This window comes from Neomonachus schauinslandi, chromosome 8 (assembly GCF_002201575.2).
Source record: "Neomonachus schauinslandi chromosome 8, ASM220157v2, whole genome shotgun sequence".
Lineage (NCBI taxonomy): Eukaryota > Metazoa > Chordata > Mammalia > Carnivora > Phocidae > Neomonachus > Neomonachus schauinslandi.
In genome coordinates this window covers 144557460-144575719 of record NC_058410.1, presented here as the reverse complement: position 1 = coordinate 144575719, position 18260 = coordinate 144557460, and the positions used below count along the sequence as shown (strand labels likewise).

The window sequence follows — 18260 nt, the reverse complement described above, 5'->3', positions numbered from 1 at the left end:
CTTGTCAGGCTCCCTGCTCAGCGGGAAGCCTGCTTCTCCCTCTCCCACTCCCCCTGCTTGTGTTCCCTCTCTTGCTGTGTCTCTCTCTGTGAAATAAATAAATAAAATCTTAAAAAAAAAAAAAAGAACATATCTCCTTAAATTGTGTCTGATAACTTTCTAGATACTATCTACATTTTTTTTCAGGGTGGGAGGGGTAAGATTTAAACAATTTTAACTAATTTGCACAAACAGGGAATCTCATTGGCATTAAGGAGAGATTAGAATAAATTCCAATGGCAGGAACTATGCAAGCTTCTTTTTTTAAAGATTTTATTTATCCATTCATTCATTCATTCACTCGTTTAGAGTGAGTCAGGGGAGGGGCAGAAGGAGAGGGAGAGAGAGAATCTCAAGCCGACTCTAAGCGTGGAACCTGACACTGGGCTTCATCTCATGACCCTGAGATCATGACCTGAGCCAAAATCAAGAGTCAGATGCTTAACCCACTGAGCCGCCCAGGCGCCCCAGAACTACGCTGACTTCTACCTACGAGTAGGTATCCAGGCAGAAAGAAGTGAGAACAACGAACTTGCAAAACAACAAAAGGTCAAAGGACACATTCCGTGAATGTGGAAACTGATGACATGCTTTAAAAATTTTGAAATTCATTTTGCGAAGAAACAGAAACACTTTTGAAATACTTGGAAAGATATTTATATTTTTATCAATACATTTTTCACATTATTAATGCCATCAGTCTGTAATTTATATAAATTATTAACAAAGTGATGATAACCAACTGACAGTAAATAAATATGCATTTGTTAACTTACTGACCTTTTATGTTTCAGGGAACAAAGAGCTGAACCACTGATCATGAGCCAGGTGAATGAGAGCGTCCCACAGGAGTTCATCCTCCTCGGTTTCTCAGACCGACCATGGCTAGAGCTCCCGCTCTTCGTGGTCTTCCTGGTTTCCTACATCTTGACTATCTTTGGCAATCTGGCAATAATTCTTGTGTCTCATCTGGACCCCAAACTCCATACCCCCATGTACTTTTTTCTTTTCTTTTTTTTTTTTAAATGTTTTATTTATTTATTCATGAAAGTCAGAGAGAGAGAGAGAGGCAGAGGCAGAGGGAGAAGCAGGCTCCCCGCCTAGCAGGGAGCCCGATGCGGGACTCGATCCCAGAACCCCGGGATCACGACCCGAGCCAAAGGCAGACGCCCAACCATCTGAGCCACCCAGGCGCCCCCCCCATGTACTTTTTTCTTACCAATCTGTCACTCCTGGACCTTTGCTACACCACAAGTATGGTTCCCCAGATGTTGGTAAACATATACAACACCAGGAAAGTGATTAGTTATGGCGGCTGTGTGGCCCAGCTCTTCATTTTCCTGGCCTTGGGTTCCACCGAATGTCTTCTCTTGGCCGTCATGTCCTTTGATAGGTTTGTAGCTATTTGTCGGCCTCTCCACTACTCAGTTATCATGCACCAAAGGCTCTGCCTTCAGCTGGCAGCCGCATCCTGGCTTAGTGGCTTTGGCAACTCAGTGCTGCAGTCCACCTGGACCCTTCAGATGCCGCTCTGTGGCCGAGAAGTAGATCACTTCTTCTGTGAAGTCCCTGCTCTGCTCAAGTTGTCCTGTGTAGACACAACAGCAAACGAGGCTGAACTCTTCTTTATCAGTGTGCTATTTCTCTTAATACCCGTGATACTCATCCTTATATCTTATGCTTTTATTGTCCAAGCAGTGTTGAGAATCCAGTCAGCTGACGGCCAGCGAAAGGCATTCAGCACATGTGGCTCCCACCTGATCATGGTGTCACTCTTCTATGGTACAGCTATCTCCATGTACCTGCAACCACCATCCCCTGCCTCCAAGGACCGGGGAAAGATGGTGTCCCTCTTCTGTGGGATCATCGCACCCATGCTGAACCCCCTTATATACACAGAAACAAAGACGTAAAGGGAGCATTTAAGAGGTTGATTGTGAGGATCTTCTTATTCAAGAAACAGGAATGCCCAAATGATAGGCTTTCTTAAAGACCTGAGCTTTATGCATTTTAATAATTTAATTGTCTCCACGTTACCTTATTCTCACTACTCTTAGAAAGAACTATTATGGTGATCTTCCTCAAATAAAATATCATTGATAGAAAATTTATTTATTTTCTACTGCCCAAATATATTCATTTTACGAGTCCCAAGAACTGGTCTATTATGATCCCCTGAAATAGTGTGACCTTAAAATATTTAACATCTCAAGCTTTATACCCCTGGTTTGTGTACTTGGGGGAGAGTTAGAGTCCTGTGAGACTAGAATACAAGCGTAGTAGACAAGACATTTTTATACACATTAAATACATCCACACACACTCAACCCACAGTCAACCCAAATACATTCACACAGGCTCAACCCACACTTTTCTAGGAAATTTGACAGAAGGCCATAAAGCCATTCACAGCCCCCTCCTCTTAACTGTAGATATAAGGTTAATAGCCCTAGCTTAAACTATTAGCACTATCCCCACATCAACATAGTGCAAAAATCCACAATAATTTTTATTCCACTCTTTCACTAGGTCTTCTATTCTCCTGCTTCTCTACTTTCCATTTCTAAATTAAACTGTCCTATTCTATTCCATCTACCAAATAAAATTGTAGCTACATTTTAGCCCTGAATCAAATGGTTGTTTTTTGAAAAAAAGTTTTTCATGATTCTCTTACTGTCTATATTCTCTCTCTCCTTTTAAATCCTAAAGCACTTATAGTCTAAATCATGAAAATAGCACATCATATAATGATGTCCATTACTTGTCTAATGCTCTTTTCTCGTGCAAGAAGCAAAGCTTATTAATTCCATGTGGGTTCCCCTGAAGTAGCAAAGACTGTAATTTATACTAATTCCACATGGCCTTCAGAGCTCATCAAAGGGCTGAGGAAAACACCTAGACACTGTGAGTTGGCTATTTGGTTGATTTTAGGATTTACGATTGTCACATTGTAATCATTTTAACTACCTCTTTAATCCTTCTTTTCCCAATTTTATCCTTCTACTAAATATATCATAAAAACAGAAAATACAATAACTAAGAAATGCAATTAGCACGTTTCTTTTTTTTATTATTCTTATGTTAATCCCCATACATTACATCATTAGTTTTAGATGTAGTGTTCCATGATTCATTGTTTGTGCATAACGCCCAGTGCTCCATGCAGAATGTGCCCTCCTCAATACCCACCACCAGGCTAACCCATCCTCCCACCCCCCTCCCCTCTAGAACCCTCCGTTTGTTTTTCAGAGTCCATCGTCTCTCATGGTTCGTCTACCCCTCCGATTTCCCCCCCTTCATTCTTCCTCTCCTGCTACCTTCTTCTTCTTCTTCTTTTTTTTTTTTCTTAACATATATTGCATTATTTGTTTCAGAGGTACAGATCTGAGATTCAACAGTCTTGCACAATTCACAGTGCTTACCAGAGCACATACCCTCCCCAGTGTCTATCACCCAGTCACCCCATCCCTCCCACCCCACCCCCCACTCCAGCAACCCTCAATTTATTTCCTGCAATTAAGAATTCCTCATATCAGTGAGGTCATATGATACATGTCTTTCTCTGACTTATTTCGCTCAACATAATATCCTCCAGTTCCATCCACGTCATTGCAAATGGCAAGATCTCATTCCTTTTGATGGCTGCATAATATTCCATTGTATATATATATACCACCTCTTCTTTATCCGTTCATCTGTCGATGGACATCTTGGCTCTTTCCACAGTTGGGCTATTGTGGACATTGCTGCTATAAACATCGGGGTGCACGTACTTTCGGATCCCTACTTTTGTATCTTTGGGGTAAATACCCAGTAGTGCAATTGCTGGATCATATGGTAGCTCTATTTTCAACTTTTTGAGGAACCTCCATACTGTTTTCCAGAGTGGCTGTACCAGCCTGCATTCCCACCAACAGTGTAGGAGGGTTCCCCTTTCTCCGCATCCCCGCCAACATCTGTCGTTTCCCGACTTGTTATTTTTAGCCATTCTGACTGGTGTGAGGTGGTATCTCATTGAGGTTTTGATTTGGATTTCCCTGACGCCGAGCGATATTGAGCACTTTTTCATGTGTCTGTTGGCCATTTGGATGTCTTCTTTGGAAAAATGTCTGTTCATGTCTTCTGCCCATTTCTTGATTCGATTCTTTGTGTGTTGAGTTTGATGAGTTCTTTTTTTTTTTTTAAGATTTTATTTATTTATTTGAGAGAGAGAGAGAATGAGAGACAGAGAGCATGAGAGGGAGGAGGGTCAGAGGGAGAAGCAGACTCCCTGCCAAACAGGGAGCCCGATGCGGGACTCGATCCCGGGACTCCAGGATCATGACCGGAGCCGAAGGCAGTCACTTAACCAACTGAGCCACCCAGGCGCCCTGATGAGTTCTTTATAGATTATGGATACTAGCCCTTTATCTGATATGTCATTTGCAAATATCTTCTCCCATTTTGTCGGTTGTCTTTTGGTTTTGTTGACTGTTTCCTTTGCTTTGCAAAAGCTTTTTATCTTGATGAAGTCCCAGTAGTTCATCTTAGCCCTTGCTTCCCTTGCCTTTGGAGATGTTTCTAGGAAGAAGTTGCTGCGGCTGAGGTCGAAGAGGTTGCTGCCTGTGTTCTCCTTTAGGATTTTGATGGACTCCTGTCTCACATTGAGGTCTTTCAACCATTTGGAGTCTATTTTTGTGTGTGGTGTAAGGAAATGGTCCAGTTTCATTCTTCTGCATGTGGCTGTCCACTTTTCCCAACACCATTTGTTGAAGAGACTTCTTTGTTCCATTGGACATTCTTTCCTGCTTTGTCAAAGATGAGTTGACCATAGAGTTGAGGGTCCATTTCTGGGCTCTCTGTTCTGTTCCATTGATCTATGTGTCTGTTTTTGTGCCAGTACCATGCTGTCTTGATGATGACAGCTTTGTAATAGAGCTGGAAGTCCGGAATTGTGATGCCGCCAGCTTTGCTTTTCTTTTTCAACATTCCTCTGGCTATGCGGGGTCTTTTCTGGTTCCATACAAATTTTAGGATTATTTGTTCCATTTCTTTGAAAAAAGTGGATGGTATTTTGATGGGGATTGCATTGAATGTGTAGATTGCTCTAGGTAGCATTGACATCTTCACAATATTTGTTCTTCCAATCCATGAGCATGGAACGTTTTTCCATTTCTTTGTGTCTTCCTCAATTTCTTTCATGAGTATTTTATAGTTTTCTGAGTACAGATCCTTTGTCTCTTTGGTTATATTTATTCCTAGGTATCTTATGGTTTTGGGTGCAATTGTAAATGGGATCAATTCCTTAATTTCTCTTTCTTCTGTCTTGTTGTTGGTGTATAGGAATGCCACTGATTTCTGTGCATTGATTTTATATCCTGCCACGTTACTGAATTCCTGTATGAGTTCTAGCAGTTTTGGGGTGGAGTCTTTGGGGTTTTCCACATAAAGTATCATATCATCTGCAGAGAGTGAGAGTTTGACTTCTTCTTTGCCAATTTGCATGCCTTTTATTTCTTTTTGTTGTCTGACTGCTGTGGCTAGGACTTCCAATACTATGTTGAATAGCAGTGGTGATAGTGGACATCCTTGCCGCGTTCCTGACCTTAGGGGGAAAGCTCTCAGTTTTTCCCCATTAAGAATGATATTCGCTGTAGGTTTTTCATAGATGGCTTTTATGATATTGAGGTATGTACCCTCTATGCCTATACTCTGAAGAGTTTTGATCAAGAAAGGATGCTGTACTTTGTCAAAAGCTTTTTCTAGCACGTTTCTTCTTAAGATCTTCCAATCACAGCAGACATTTCTGCCTCAGGGTAATTACAACACAACACAACAGATCTTAAAACTTGTAAAAAATATCAGAACCACCTGGAGGGCTTTAAAATCCACACCCCCAGATTTTCTAAGGTCTGGGTGAAGGAGGGGGCTGGAAATTTGCATATCTAATGAATATCTAATGAATGCCTAGATAATGTTGATCAGGGGACCACACTTTAAAGACTGCTGGGCTAATATTTAAAATAAATGAAGATTTTTTTTTAACCTAATCTATTTATTTGACAGAGAGAGAGACACAGCGAGAGAGGGAACACAAGCAGGGGGAGCAGGAGAGGGAGAAGCAGGAGAGGGAGAAGCAGGCTTCTCACCGAGCAGGGAGCCTGATGCGGGACACGATCCCAGGACCCCAGGATCATGACCTGAGCCGAAGGCAAACGCTTAACGACTGAGCCATCCAGGGGCCCCTAAGTGAAGATGTTTTGCTGAGTTCCTATCTTTTATCTCCATCGATGAGGAATATAATTAAAAGGGGAAATGGAAGCAAAACACTAAAAGAATAGATTGAAGTATGAGAGGACATTCCTCAAAGAAAATACATTCATATTTTGAAGCCTGAATAAATAATATACTGGACTTCCAGAGATAAATTTTGATATGATCTCAAAGTCCATGTCAGTAACCTTTAAAGAATTATGAGGCATAGCAGTGAAATCAGAGTGATGGGAATTGAGGTATTTTGCAATTTTAGAGATGAGCCCCTAATCGATTCAATGCATGATGTAATGGTAAACTTTGAAGTAATACAATTAATGCAAGATACATATACAAATATTTTACTATCAGTTTGTGATTATTTTAAAAGTTATGTAAGTTAAAATATTATATATTAATATATGTTAATATAAATATATGATATATATTTTTATTTAAATACATATTGATTAGTATATTAGCTTATGTGCTATATTATTTATTACTTAATGTAATGTACTATTTGATATATTTAATATATTAGTTAATATATTTAATACATTATTTAAACTATATACTCTAAATAACTAGAATCCATTCTGGTTTCATTTAGAACAACAAATACTAAACTAACAGTCTATTTTTATAGATGTACTAGACTGGTATTATTAGGAAATGTTATACATATGTAACATATCTCGATTTCTGAGTAGAATTTGCACACTTCTCATAGTTTTGTATAATATGATGTAGTACTAAGATGGTGAAGCATTTCTATTTGCTCCTGTGTGGGGGGCGACCCCATTGAGGATGGGGGGCTAGCAGTGCGGGAGGTGAAGGATTCACCCAGGGCAGAACAAAAGAGAGAGAAGTTTTTTGACTACACTGCAAGGGAGCTGTGGGCCCGACAACAGAGGAGAGACTGCCAGGAGACAGTGGTGAGGACCCACAGTTACAGGGCAGAGTGGGGGAGGCATGGGGAGGTATGAAATGTTCCCCTTTTTGTTAACTGTGCCTAGTTCTAAGCAGCCCACTGGTTAGTTAGGGCTTATGGCTCTTCCGAGGTGGGTTGCCTAATGAGCCTATTTGCATTCAGCTCGGTGGTCACTGTGGGCCCTTGTGCTTTGCTCAGGGTCCTATTGCTCAAGCCTCTTGTCTAAAAGTGGCCTCTACACTATCTGCGAGTAAAACCTCCCTCAAAAGGTGATTCCTAAAACCCTACCGCTGTGGAAGGAAGGTACTGTTGTCACAGGAATTATATTCATTAGTCCTATTAGAACATGCACTTATCACTAACTTGTATGAGCTCAGAGATGACAGGCATACTAGATTAAAAGTGACACCAAACCGAGAGAAACTGGTAATTCTATGCAAGTCAGAAATAAAATTAAAAGATAGAAGCCATAAGTAAATGGGTGAAATTGAACGTAAATTAATGCAGAGGTATTTCTTTCATATGATGTACTAGAGGCTAGTAGGAATATGAGTAGCAGGGAGTCCCATAACGTCTCACCTGGGAGCATACTGTCATTAAAGCACGTAATCATTGGCTTCAATATTGGCTTTGGTTCCAGGACTCACCTTTGAATGAGACTAAGATGCTCCACAGAACAACAGTGTGGAGGGCAAGGCGGAGCCCATCCCCACCCCAGATGGGCCACTTTGTCATGTTGATTATTCTAGATAAAAGTTACTTAACAGACACTCTGTGCAAGAAGGACACTCTGACCCTCTGACCCTCCTCTGTCCCCTGAAAGCAGGAAAGAAATCTCCCAGAAAGTTGCCCTCCCTGTGCCAGGAGGTGGAGAGACAGCCTTCTCACCAGAGGCAGGGAATCCAGGGCCAAGAGGGCTGTAGAGACAATCCTTGTTCCTTCTCACTAATGACTACTGAGCCCAAATCCTGTTTAGAATTCCTCACTACTTGAAGTTCCCAAAGTTCAGTTTTCTTTGTCCTGTCAAATCCTCATAGATTTATCGTCTCTTTGTCTAAAAAGTATAAACACTGTCTGCCTTGGTCATTTCTTTAGGGCTCAATTTCATAATTGGGCCTCTATGTGCCCAGAATAAAACTTTGTTTTTTTTGGTTTTTGTTTTTTTCTCTTGTTAATCTGTCTCCTGCCGATTTAATTCTTAGTCCAGCTGGGAGAACTTGAGGGTAGAGAAGAATTTTCCTTCCCTTTCCAGCACTCTCCCAGAAAAGGACCTCAAACAGTGGGTTTGCATTTTCTTTACTTGCCACTCTTCAGTTGAGCCTCTGAGCCAGACCACCGAGAACGAGCCTCAGGCAGGGTGTACTGCATACTGATAGGCGTGTATATTTGTGGTAATAATGATTATCATATTTAATGTAAACAATGGACATAAGTGTGACTATGTCTATATTTAAATTACACACAAATACACAAATTCAATTGTCTTTCTGAAGCGGGAGAGCTAGGTTCTTGTCTCACAGAGTCAAAGAATGAATCTCGCCGACAGAGGAGTGAATAAAGCGATAGCAGATTATTAAGCGAAGATAATAGAAGTTTATTAAGTGAAGATACAGAAAAAGCTCTCAAGAGTGAGATGGGTCCCGACAGGGTTGCCAATGAGGGCTTTTAGTGTTGGTCTTTTATAGAAAGCTAACCAGGGAACTTAAATCCTTTTAATGTTTCTATTGATATCACCATTGATCAAGGTCTATCAATAACACCTTCAATGGCTTACTTCCTTTTTACTGTCTGGCTATTCCTTGTTGGTCACAGGTGAGTATCAAAAAAAGACACTCACCCCACACATCTAGGGCAGGGTGGTTCCTTTTGTTTCCAGATCTCTGGTTTTTGTCCTAAAAGTCCTTTATATGAATTTCCTTGAAGATGAACCATTTTACAAGAGAATAAGAACAGTGGTTTTCCCACACCTCCACATTTTTTGGATTTCTGTAAGCCTGATCACATAGCCCCATATCTATCTCTCTGTACCTAGCCCCGCCTGTCCCTTACTCATTTCTAATTACTATCTATATGGTTCTAATGTTCATTCACCTTTTAAAAACTATATTGCATATATGAATTGCTTGTATCTGCACAAAATTGTTTCAAACAGGAAAATGTATTTAGTTTAAAAATTCTAATGGCGAAGGTAAAAGGAGGTAATTTTGTCCTAAAAAAGATGTTTATTTGGAAAGAAATGGCTTGAGATAAAATCTGAATGCAAAAGAAAGTTGTAGAAAGTTTGTGATGGGAAATCCTTGGAAAGGAATTTTTGGTGTGGTCAGAACGGACTAACATTGAAATGAATGTATTTTAAAAGTACATTGGTATAACATGGAAAGTCTGCTTTCTCTCTTTTCAAAAAGTTTTCTTGAATTGTTGGTCTGCTCTTGATAAGAAAATGTAAACAAAGGTTTTTTCTCTTTTGTCTGCCCAGAAAACCAGTTTCTGTGTTTTTGCCTTTATCAGGTCTTTGATGATCCCTAATCCTATTTAGGCATGTGTTTTAAAACTTCTTAAGATCTTAGCAAACTTCCCCAAGATTTAAATCGTAAACAAGTCTCATTGACTAATTAGGCTTGTTTGTTTGGCATGTTACCTTCTGGTAAAAGGTCATCATCACTCAATATTTTGATTATTAAAGTGTTATGTGTCACAGAAATACCCGGATTTCCTTGCCTGCTAAGTTGTAACCTCTCATCAGATGTTTAACCATGTCCATTTTTGAGTCTTGTCGTTTATAGTTACTGTTCTTATTCTCTTGTAAAATGGTTCATCTTCAAGGAAATTCATATAAAGGACTTCCAGGACAAATACAGGTTTTTGACATCTTAAATTCTAAAACTGAAATGGGACAGAATTTCCAGAACTAACTAAAAAGCTGCATTCCCACTGAACCAGAAATAGTAACATGGGACTAAATAAACGAAGAAGATTAGATTATGGTTTTGTGACTCTTATTTAAAACATTGCTGATTCTCTAGCGCTTACTCATCCAGATTAAGGAAACTTTCCCTTAACATCTATGACTTAACGGAGACGTGATAAAGTATTCATCTGTGAACAAAGCATTTACCTTTTCTCTCTACCTGAACCCTCTGATTGAAAAGGTCTCAGTAAATGTTCTTTCTTCCATGGCAATCATAGTCATTTGCATAAGTTCAATAAGAATCTGTTCTCCATGTAACAGGACACCATTGGAAATGTTGGTTATTTTACCAAAGGCTTTGACTGGAATGTCATATTTGAGAAAGACATGCATAGACTCAGATATGACCAAACAGCTTTAAGGAACTAAGGTTGACTTTATGAAACCTGGAGCCATAAAGCCCCTTGAAACTGTTGGCCTGATACCTTGCTTACAGAGTTCCCAGCAGCCTCACCAGGTGAGTAGAGAATGTCACTTCCTGGCAGGTGCAGGAACCTCAAGATACATTGGGGGCCTCATGAAGAGGAATCCGCCCACATCTATGGGTATTGCAGGCATGTCTGATGGCAAGTGCTTGGCTTGGCTTCTGGCCAGGAGAGGCTACTAAAAGTTCAACCTAGAGATTCCTTATAAAAGTTCCAGCAAAGCAGATTCTAAAAGATCTATATGATCAATCATTCTTGCTGAGCTTATGTAAATAATTAAACCAAGTCTGTTAAAACTGGACTTGTTCTGCAAATGAATTAGTCTTGATTTGGCTATCTCTAGAAATGAGGATTACTGTAGAGAGAAAAATTATGTTTCAATAACCCACCTTTGTGGATGTTAAATCCTAGATCTGATGGTCTTTAAATGTTGTTTGCTTAAGCTAGACAACTTGACGTAAACTTCAGACAAATACCTTTTCTATTTCTACAATATCTCATGTTTAGATAATCTTCATGCTTTTTATTCTGTGAGGATAATAACAGGACCCCATGTGCCTATGATTATTTAATCATAGCTGGAAAATGGGATTGATTCCCCAACGATTGTATAACTCCACTAACACCTTGACCAATTTGTGTGGCTGGGATGATAAAATTTTTCCTTAAAAGCCAGAGCACATCCCACTTCATGGGGTTGACTATGGACTTGTGGAGATAATGGATGACTCCACTTTCTTTACGATTGGATTGGATACTGTACCTGGGGTTGCCCTTATCTCTTGACAAGTCTTCTCCCACTTGCCAGTGATTCCTTGTAATTAGGATATTGTTAAGGCTGGGCCTCAAGCAAAGCGGTCTTCTTGATGGTTTCATCCCTCATAGTTCTAGTTATCCTAGAAGCCACCCCTATTGAGGTACAATTACAAACAAAGGCTTTAGCCAAGCATGCAGCAGTGTTTCTGGTAAAAGGAACCGCAAAGCTCGCTATGGGACAGTCATGACTATGAAGTCATGTAATGACTATGAAGACTGGAATGACTTCACATCAGGTCCACAGTGTCTTACGGATCAAAGGCCACCAATAGACGAGGAGAGGCAATGCTTACAGGTACGCCTGAAGTAATACTTAACACCCGGCAGCTACCCTTATGCCCAGACCTGACCATCATACTTTTATAGAACACAACTGTTCAGAAGTTATTGATCTTGTCTATTCTAGTCAACCAAATTGAAGATGCCATTATTGAAAGTGCAGGCGACAGTTGGTTTACTGATGGTGGTAGTTTCATGGAGAAGAAGGGTAAGAAAAGCTGGGTATGCTATAGTCAGTCTAAGTCAGACTGTTGAGGCCAAAGCCCTGTCAGCAAACACGTCTGCCCCCAAAGCAGAATTAATAGCACCCAACTGTGCTTTGCAATTGGCAAAAGTCTTAGAAATTAATATTTATACTGACTCCCCAAAATGCCTTTCTAGTCTTACGTGCCCATGGAGCAATTTTAAGGAGGGGATTATTATCAAGCCATAACTCCCCGATCAAAAATGGGCCTGAAATTCACACAAATTCAAAGGATGGCCCTCCAAAACCGAATAGCCCTTAAAGTCCTGACTGCAGTTCAAGGAGGCCCAGTATTAGATGGCTGGCTCCTGGCTGGGACCCAACGGCTATGCAGCTCTAACCTGTGGCCACGGCTTCCCCCAGGCTGGATAGGCCACTGTACTCTGGGTTCTGCCTAGATGCAAGGACGCATTATTAAAGCCATTATACCAACCCAGCCAACCTTCCAAATTTAAAACCATGGTGGACATGCTCTGTGTCTCATTGGTATAACCACCTAACATCCATCTTTGTTCCCTCTCTGAGACTGGAGGATGTTGTTTGGCATGTGGAAGCTCTTAATAAGTACATGGTCAGAGCCCTAAATGACACTCAAAATAGCATTTCTCTATTAAATACTAAAGTAATACAAATGCATGAATATAAAACTTGCACTATCATAAAAACAATGCTGCGTATACATTCCAGATTACCACAAAAATATTTCTGGGTTTCTAACTCAAATTGGCACTTTAAATGATCTCTTTAATGATTGGTTAAAACTCCTGGACTGGAGGAAATTTATCAAAGGTCAACTATCAAAGACCTTTTATTCAGACTTCTCTTTCTCATTATAATATTAACCTTGTTTTGTTGCCATTTCCGGTGTCTCCGTGCCTAGTGTCAAGACTCCTTCGGCCATAACTTCCAGCTGACAGGTGATCTTTTCTACTCAAGGGGGTTCAAACATGTTGACTGCACTGGATTCAGCTCCCCCCCTTTCATTGCTCCCCAACTGACCAATATTCACCCAGAGGTAGGGACAGCTCTATGCCCCTATTCGGCAGGAAGACGTTACAGAAGATGAGACATTCCACCTTTGAACCTTAAAGATTTAAGGGTCAAAATTGTTCAGGGGGGGAAATGATGAGGGAGCAGAAGGCTGGCTGAAGGCAAAGCACAAGCTGACACCCTGCAATGGCCCCCCATCCCCCACTCCTGGGTGGGACATGTGTGTCATTCTTCCAGGAATCTCCCAACTAAATGTTAACACCTTGCTGGAAGGGGCAAAGAACCTTAACTTGACAATGGCAAGGTCTTCAGTATCTGGTAGGTGCTCTTTAGCATATGAAAGTCCTTTTGAAAACCTCCCTTTTCCTTACTTCCCCTAACTCCCAAGTATATAATCACCACTCCTCAAGACCCCGGTGCAACTCTTTCTGCTCACAGGTCCTGAACCCGTGTTTTAATAAACCACCATTTTGCACACACACACACACACACGCACATTTAATGACAATAAATAGTGATGATGCTTAGGTAGGGGTAGGAATAAAGTTGGATTCTTGTTCATTTGATTAAGAATCTAAAAGTTCTCAAAGTTAATGTTATTCTTCTTTCTTTGGGGGTGTTTGGTTACATCGCCCTGATGGTATGGATGCTGTCAAAGGTTGAATGATGACTCTGGAAAGATATGTTCACTTCCTAATGCCCAGAACTTGTGAATGTGACATTCTCTGGCAAACGAGGTGATGAAGTCAAGAATCTTGAGAGTGGTAGTTATCCTGGATTATCTGGGTGGGCTCTAAGTGCATCACGGGTGTCCTCCTGAGAGAGGCAGAGAGAGAATGGACCAGGGCACACGGAGGAGGAGGGGATATGAAACCAGGAGAGCGGGCAGTGGGATGACAAGTCAAGGAGTCATACCGAGGCATGCTGGCAGCTCCTGGAAACAAAAGGAACGAGGAACAGATCTCCTCCCTAGCCCCACCGCTTCCGGAGGGAGGGACCTTACGGACTCCATGATCTCCAGAACTATGAGATCATCAGTTTCTGTTATTTTAAGCCACAAAGCTCCTGATAATTTGTTATGGCAGCCCCGGAAACAAATACAGTTGACTTCTCTGCTGCATCCTGTATTAACATAGTCCACATATCACAGATGTCATCTTCAAGAAGTTATTTCTTATACCAAATCCCGCTTAGATTGCTACGGAGACAGCCATAGACTTTCCAGGCTGGAAGGGATCTTACAAGCCATGCAGTCCAGCTTCCCTCCAGTACTTGAAAACCCTACCTCCACAGAGAGGTTTACCCACTCGAGCCATCCCGTTTTTTCCTGGGGTAGCTTCTGCTCAGCCCTTTCCTGAGAAATGCTTCCAACGGCTTCCATGTGACATTTGCCCAAACACTTGGTTGTGTCTACAATTTTCTCTCCATCTGCTTTTGTTCCTTTGGTCATTAACAGAAATGGTTATGAAAAATGTGATTTAACTATAAGAATTCCTAAAGCAGAATTTGAAGAGGAAAGGCATTAGGTAGATTATGTAATCCAGTCTCTGTTTTATGTATGTTTCTATTTTCCCACATTGCCAGAAGGGTTCACTGCGTCATCACCATGTAATGTCAATCTTTTGGGAGTCCCGTCTTATATCATGCTAAAATCTGCTTTGTTTTAACCCATCAGTAGGAATTCTAACTTTTATGGAACAAACTATGCTCTGTGCATGACTGCCCTTTACCTATTTATTGTTTTAAGTTTTATTTATTTAAGCAATCTCTACACCCCACATAGGGCTCAAACTCACAACTCTGAGATTGAGTCATACACTCTTCCAACTGAGCCAGTCAGGCCCCCCATGACTCCCTTTTAAATACGTGAAGATAACTGCTGCATCATGCTTTAACATAGCATAGTCTACCCATGTTAAACACATCTGTGCCTTCCATGATTCTTCAGAGGTGAGTCCTGGAACTGAAGCCAGTAATGAAGCCAATAATTATGTGCTTTATTGACAGTATGCTCCCAGGTGAGACGTTATGGGACCTCCCTGCTACTCATATTCCTACTAGCCTGTAGTACATGGCTCAGGTCATGATCCCAGGGTCCTGGGATCGAGTCCTGGGTCGGGTCCCTGCTCAGTGGGAAGCCTGCTTCTCCCTCTCCCACTCCCCCTGCTTGTGTTCCCTCTCTCACTGTGTCTCTCTCTGTCAAATAAATAAATAAAAATCTTTTAAAAAATGTTTTTATAAAAAAATAATAATAAATAAAATAACCAATATGACAAAGTTGCCCATCTTGGGGCAGCCTGCCCTTAGCCTCCAGAGCAGTCTTTTTTTTTTTTTTAATTTTATTTATTTATTTGAGAGCGAGAACACAAGCAGGGGGAGCATCAGAGGGAGAGAATCCCGAGCAGGTTCCATGCCCCGCACGGAGCCCTACACAGGGCTGGATGGTGGGATCTCACGATCCTGAGATCAGAGCTGAGCTGAAACCAAGAGTCAGGTGCTTAACTGACTGTGCTACCCAGTCACCCAGGAGCGAGGTTCTTGCTAGCTCTTCCTTGGTCAGGAGTTAAGTCTTGGTGTTCTATACATCAGGCACTTGTGGGAAGTCAGTCTCTAGCGTCTTAAGTTCCCTTCTAAAGATGCAGTGCAGGAGAGTCTCCGTTTCATCCCCTCCAGTTCCGTTTTAGAGTGAAATCCTTTCTCAGGGACAAGGGTTTGAATGTCACCACTGGCCAAGGGTCTTGGACTTTTGACACCAAAGATGCATATTCCCTGATCTCTGGGATTTTCACTTCCCTGTCCATCAGCTTCCCTCCTTAGGTGAGCCTCCTTCACCCTGTAAATGCACACTGTTTTCCACCTCTGAGCCCATGTCTCTCTCTCCTAGAGGAGCTCCTACTAGCCCCCAAGAGGCGGCAAACCTCTCCTCCACATTTTTGTAGCCAACCTGATTCTCCCTGGATCATCCTTGTAAGGGTGACAGAGGCACCTTCCATGCCCAGCCTTGCTCCTTGGTCTCTAATCTCTGGAGTCTCACTACAATGGGGAGATTTGCAAGGTTTGCAGCCACTCCCCAGATCCCCAGGAGGCAAGAAGTTGTCCTTTAAAGTCATATACCCTCTCTGTACCTGGAAGAACAGGATGACCCAATGTCTAGACACAGACTTAAATCTGCATAACAACCATACCCTTGTTTACTCTGCCTGAAAATTTCCCATAACTGGCTCCCCTCCCAGTCCCCAACAGTGGCTCTTTTGTCTTTAGCTGGAGAGGTATTTAAGGTGGTGGCTTGAGCCATTTTGGGGAGTTTTCGTGGGTCTCTCCCAAGTATCCAGGGGGTATCCACATCATGCTTGTTTGTTTTTCTCCTGTTAATCTGTCTTTTTATTACAGGGGTGTCTCAGCCAAGAACCTAGAAGGGTAGAAGCTATGAAAATTAATAAAAGGAAGTATCTTTAAGAATGGAGTCAGAGGGCCAGCAGAGGGCGCTCTCACGCCCAGCGCGCCCTGTCAGTTTCAGATGCAACAGAAAGACCTTGCAGGTGGCTTTACTACCCCAGCAGGAGGAAAAAAGCCTTCCTCCCCTCCATCGCCTACAGCCCAGTCAATGAGAGACTATCTCAACTCAGCTGATGAAAAGCTAGTACACTTTGAAATCTCAGGTTGCTCCAATGAACTTTTAGTTTATAACAACCTTCCCAAATTCCCCGATCCTCTACAAAAGGGCGTTTTCCTTTGCCCATGGCTTTGACTGTCCCAGATTGCAAGTCTCTGGCTATTGCTAAGTGAACCCATTTTTGCTGGTAAAATAACTGGCAGTCATATTTTTAAGGTTAAAGGGGAAATTAGTTTTCCTCTCCTACGTGTAGGACAGCGGTGAGACCTTGGTGAAGTGAGTAAGGGAGAGAGGGGTGGGAGACAGATTAGAGGTAGAGGTATGAAGGGGATCAGAACATGCTACCCCAAAACATGCCAGATTAGCATATGGGTTATTTTGAGCTGAAGGCAATTGAGACTCAAAAGAGGCAGAAAGAAACCTCCTTGGAGCTCCCTTATCTGGCTAAAAGCAGACAATTCTGAGAAATGAGGTCTGCCAGAAATCCCTTCTCTGGGGGAATTTTATGGCCATGAGGCAGTTGGAAAGTCAGCACCGAGATGAGTCTGCACAAACAAACTTTACTAACATAACCCTTATCATCTATTAATTTCCCCATATATTTCCTTCCCACAATTCACTGCTCCCAGAAGCCAAGCCCCTCTTTCCTTTGTCAGCTCATTTCTCCACAATTTTTCACCCTTTGTTAAAATGGAATGTCAGCTTCCAAGGCTAACTGCTTCCTTGGATTTTTCATTTCTTTTCTGTGGAGTCCCCATGCACATAAAGTTGAAAATAAAATCTGTATGCCTTTTCTCCCGTTAATGTCTTTAATTGACACATTCTAGCAACTGAACCTAAGAAGGTAGAGGAAAAGTTTCCTCCCTACAGGAAGGATGGGTCACTGTAGGATTTGTTTTTTATGGTGGGTAAGATGGTCTGAAGAGAGGAGGGACATGATAGACTATAGTACAAACAGGGCAGAAGCAGGGAGAGCAGTCAGCAACATTTGCAATAATTGACTAAGAGATGCTGGTAGTATGGACCAGGGTGTAATGATAGAGGTGGTGAGCAGTGGTGAGATTCTGGGTACTGTTAGATGATAAAAATTCAGCTAAATAAATGTGAAGATCTAATTGGCTTTATTAAATGATTCATGAATTGGGCAGCATCCCATCTAGCAGATAGAGGGGAGCTCCACTGAGTTAAATTAAAGAAAGGTTTTTCAAAAGTAAAAATGAACTATTGGAACTTCATCAAGATTAAAAAAAAACAAAAAAACTTCTACACAGTGAAGGAAACAATGAACAAAACTAAAAGGCAACCTGTGGAATGGGAGAAGATATTTGCAAATGACGTATCTGATAAAGGGTTAGTATCCAAAATCCATAAAGAACTAATAAAACTGAACCCCCCCCAAAACAAATAATCCCAGTTTAGAAATGGGTGGAAGACACGAGGAGACACTTTTCCAAAGAAGACATCCAGATGGCTGACAGACACACAAAAAGATGCTCAACATCACTGATCATCAGGGAAATACAAATTAAAACTATGATGAGATGCCACCTCACGCCTGTCAGAATGGCTAAAATTAACAACACAAGAAGCAACAGATGTTGGCAAGGATGCAGGGAAAGAGGAACCCTCATGCACTGTTGGTGGGAATGCAAACTGGTGTGGCCACTGTGGAAAACAGTACGGAGGTTCCTCAAAAACTTAAAAATAGAGCTATAGTCCAG

At 41.5% G+C, this 18260-nt stretch overlaps 1 protein-coding gene across 2 annotated transcripts; it reads left to right on the top strand.

Moving 5' to 3' along the window:
- Positions 1 to 858: 858 nt before the first annotated feature.
- LOC110586870 (olfactory receptor 2B2) lies at positions 859 to 1952 on the top strand. 2 transcript variants are annotated; one of them, XM_021697183.1, is made up of 2 exons: positions 859 to 1034; positions 1223 to 1952. In XM_021697183.1, the coding sequence occupies exons 1-2, from the start codon at positions 859 to 861 to the stop codon at positions 1950 to 1952; spliced, it is 906 nt and encodes a 301-aa protein (XP_021552858.1). The 2 variants fall into 2 exon arrangements, with proteins under 2 accessions (XP_021552858.1, XP_021552859.1); XM_021697184.1 differs by having other exon boundaries at positions 859 to 1048; positions 1258 to 1952.
- Positions 1953 to 18260: the final 16308 nt, after the last annotated feature.